Below are 3,789 nucleotides of genomic sequence, written 5' to 3'. Positions count from 1 at the left end.
TTCTAATGTGCGTTCGTACCACACACATCATTAGAAAATTGAATCGATATATCTATATATATATATATATGGTCCTGGTTTCGTACAAGAGTACGAGTTTGCAGAACTCTTTTTAGATTATCAAGGTATAGTTGGTTCGCTCACTCTATGATTCTTGTCATGCTTGAATAGTGCTCTTTTTTGTGCGCTTCCTGTCTATGGTAAATGGCAAAAAGAAACAACAAACAAAGAAACAGAAAATGCACTCAACGCTACTGACTTTCATTTAATTAATTATACAGAACGCTTGGTTGAAAGAAGAACTGCATTTATTACATATCACACATGTTCATGCCAATAAAGAAAATGCAGAAAATCAGACCAGCTAGAAGACATATATGTCCGTGGTCCATTCAGAGGTAAAGTTGCGGCTTCCCTGGACATTAATTATCTTTCACGAGTGGTTTCTCCTCCTTGTACTCAGCGTGGTTGCCTTGATACCCCCAGAGAAAGGAGCCGGGCTTCGACTCAAAGTCTTTCATAAGAGGCTTCTCCTCCTTAGACTTAAACTCAGCGTCGTTGCCTTGATACCCCCAGAGAAAGGAGCCGGGCTTTGACTCAAAGTCTTTCATAAGAGGGCCTTGATATCCCCAGAGAAAGGAGCCTGGCTTCGACTCAAAGTCTTTCATAAGAGGCTTCTTCTCCTTAGACTTTGACTCAACATCGTTGCCTTGATACCCCCAGAGAAAGGAGCCGGGCTTTGACTCAAAGTCTTTCATAAGAGGGCCTTGATACCCCCAGAGAAAGGAGCCGGGCTTCGATTCAAAGTCTTTTATAAGAGGCTTCTCCTCCTTAGACTTAGACTCAGCGTCGTTGCCTTGATACCCCCAGAGAAAGGAGCCGGGTTTCAACTCAAAGTCTTTCATAAGAGGCTTCTTCTCCTCAGACTTAGACTCAGCGTCGTTGCCTTGATACCCCCAGAGAAAGGAGCCGGGCTTCGATTCAAAGTCTTTTATAAGAGGCTTCTCCTCCTTAGACTTAGACTCAGCGTCGTTGCCTTGATACCCCCAGAGAAAGGAGCCGGGTTTCAACTCAAAGTCTTTCATAAGAGGCTTCTTCTCCTCAGACTTAGACTCAGCGTCGTTGCCTTGATACCCCCAGAGAAAGGAGCCGGGCTTCGACTCAAAGTCTTTCATAAGAGGGTTCTCCTCCTTAGACTTAGACTCAGCATTGTTGCCTTGATACCCCCAGAGAAAGGAGCCGGGCTTTGACTCAAAGCCTTTCATAAAAGGCTTCTCCTCCTCAGACTTAGACTCAGCGTCGTTGCCTTGATACCCCCAGAGAAAGGAGCCGGGCTTCGACTCAAAGCCTTTCATAAAAGGCTTCTCCTCCTTAGACTTAGACTCAGCCTCGTTGCCTTGATACCCCCCAGAGAAAGGAGCCGGGCTTCGACTCAAAATCCTTCAATGTGTTACCATTACTTGTCTTCTTCTGATTGGAAAGGGACGACTCTGCATGGTGATTGTCCTCAGTATGCTCATTAATGACAGCAGATTGCAAAAAGTCCGTAGGATTCTTCCTTGCTTCCGTGATGCATGCAAATTGCACATTTGTGCAAATATTAACATAAAAGAAACTAACGTCAATATAGGTATGTTGATGGTAGCACCGTAAAAGATGACCCCTTGTAGGGAAGGATAGTTAATTTCCAAAGACGAGCTCAACTGGCAACAGGAATATTCCTTATGTTGATTTTAAGGTTCTTGATTTGACTTTCAATCTTTCCCGGATGAATCCTCTAACTAAAAAAGGGTAAATAGTGTCATATGCCGTTACTCAAGTTACATTGACGTTTAAGTATGGTACCAGCATTGGTAATGTTTGGAAGTCAAGCTTTTATGAGAATAGAACTACAGAGCCATCTGAAGAGCTTCCATTCCTTCAGTGGCGATGGTTAGAGCTGCAGATAAATGTGCAAAAAGGAAGAAGAATGTGTTTTCTCAGGTAGCTTTAATTCACGGGTTTCATCAGTATTCCTATACAGTCTAGCAATTATCTCATATGAACTACTACTTCAAGTACAGTATTGATGGTTGAGAAACCTTACCAGGGCAATTGAAAAGACTGCGATCAGAGTGATAGATGAAGCCATGCCTTGCCTATGAACAGACTCAAAATGTAACTTTGGTGGTGAAAAGACTCTTGGGGGCTATACGGCTATTTATACAAGGCGATAGGTAAGTGAAGCTAGCAAGGTTACAGCATGGATCACGTGGCTGGTTGGTTTGCATCACGTGGGTAGGTCTACATTTTGGTCCTTTTTTTTCTAAATAATCTACAGTTATGGTCTAAAATAAATTTAGTGATTTTGTCTAGATCTCCTAGATTCAATGTTCTAGTATTCAAACTTGTTAGATTATTTAATAAACTTGAAACAGTACTCAAACTTGATTTTTTTAAAATTTTTTTAAGAGGAAGGTCTTCAAACTTGACTTGTTTATTAATTAAGCCAAACTCAAATGAGCTTTTTTTATAGAATTGAGCATGAATCGAACTTGAGTAACTTGAATTTTTTACTTGTAAATTCTAATTTTATGTTAATCAAGCCAAGTTAATGCCAAATTTGATAGTTAATCTAACACATAATAATACTTCTTAAATTTTGATTTGATTAGTTGGCAAACTAAGTTCAAACAAACTTTTATTTAGCAAAATTTGATTTGAGTATCAAGTAATTTGGTTCATTTTTCAACCTCAATAAGAAACACTATCTTTCAAGGGGTCATATTTTAATCGACTATTTGAAAAAGAACCTTCTAATCAAGCACACTTTTCATCGATATGTAATATTTGGCATTTGCTTCTGCTGTTTTCTAATCCTTCAAAGGAGGAGTTGCAAGGGATATAAAACCTACCAATTGATGGATTCCAAAGGACTTGCTTGTTGGATTATCCTCCTCCATCTGTTTGTTGTTCTGGTAAGTTACTTTGCCATTCATTTTTTTTTTTCCCGTGATATACTTAATTCTCACTCTCTTAAAACGCATTGCAACCTTTACAGGGAGGAACTTGTGATATTATACCCAAGGCCAAGGATAGTACTAATGCAATCAGGCTCTAGGACTTGGATGTTAATAATCCTCATGGATATGATAAGAGACATGATGTTAATCACGTCCATGAAAAGAAAACCCACATGAAACCATGGATTCTCGGAATTTAGTTTTGAAATGACCTTTTTTAGGAAAAATGTTCCCACTATGATGCTCTTTTGTAAATTATTACCATTTCAATCTTTTTTTTTTGTCATGTAAGCTCCCATTTTAAATGCAGGAAGACCTTAATTAAATGAACATGATGAACCTTCTCATGCTATAATCTTACTCAATTCATACTCAAAGTTCAACGCCAAAAACCCAAATCCAAAACAAAAAAGAAAGGGGCAACAAACATAAGATTCCACATTCGACTAATGAATAAGATATTATAATTAAGAAGTATTTTATATTTTAAACACTTCAATCATCCAAATTCCTTTATATTACACCAATAGGATTGATATTGGGTTTTTAGAAATAATATTATCATGTTACTCCCAGGAATTAGAGATCCTGAATTTTGATCTCCCTGTTCTTTTTTCGCTTTTTAAATCCCATCATTCCCCTACTAATTTTTTTTAAAAAAGTGTCACTCATAAAAAATGAAAAAGAAATGCTATAATCATTTTATAATATGTTAGCATTAATCAAATCTAGAGTCTTTCCCCATGTTTATAACCTTGTCTCTTTTTCTTTCATTTTTCATCCTTGA

At 38.0% G+C, this 3,789-nt stretch overlaps 1 protein-coding gene across 1 annotated transcript; it reads right to left on the bottom strand.

The window, feature by feature from the left end:
* Window positions 1-240: 240 nt before the first annotated feature.
* LOC113691785 (uncharacterized) lies at window positions 241-2,162 on the bottom strand. Its single transcript, XM_072053237.1, has 2 exons — window positions 2,087-2,162; window positions 241-1,562 (listed from the first exon to the last, which is right to left on the bottom strand). Exon 2 carries the CDS (start codon window positions 1,353-1,355, stop codon window positions 423-425), a length of 933 nt encoding a protein of 310 aa, XP_071909338.1. The 5' UTR covers window positions 1,356-1,562; window positions 2,087-2,162; the 3' UTR covers window positions 241-422.
* Between the last annotated feature and the right edge of the window lie 1,627 nt (window positions 2,163-3,789).

Source organism: Coffea arabica, chromosome 6c (genome assembly GCF_036785885.1).
Source record: "Coffea arabica cultivar ET-39 chromosome 6c, Coffea Arabica ET-39 HiFi, whole genome shotgun sequence".
NCBI classification, from domain to species: domain Eukaryota; kingdom Viridiplantae; phylum Streptophyta; class Magnoliopsida; order Gentianales; family Rubiaceae; genus Coffea; species Coffea arabica.
The sequence above is the reverse complement of the archived record's forward strand: the minus strand, read 5'-3'. Positions and strand labels throughout refer to the sequence as shown.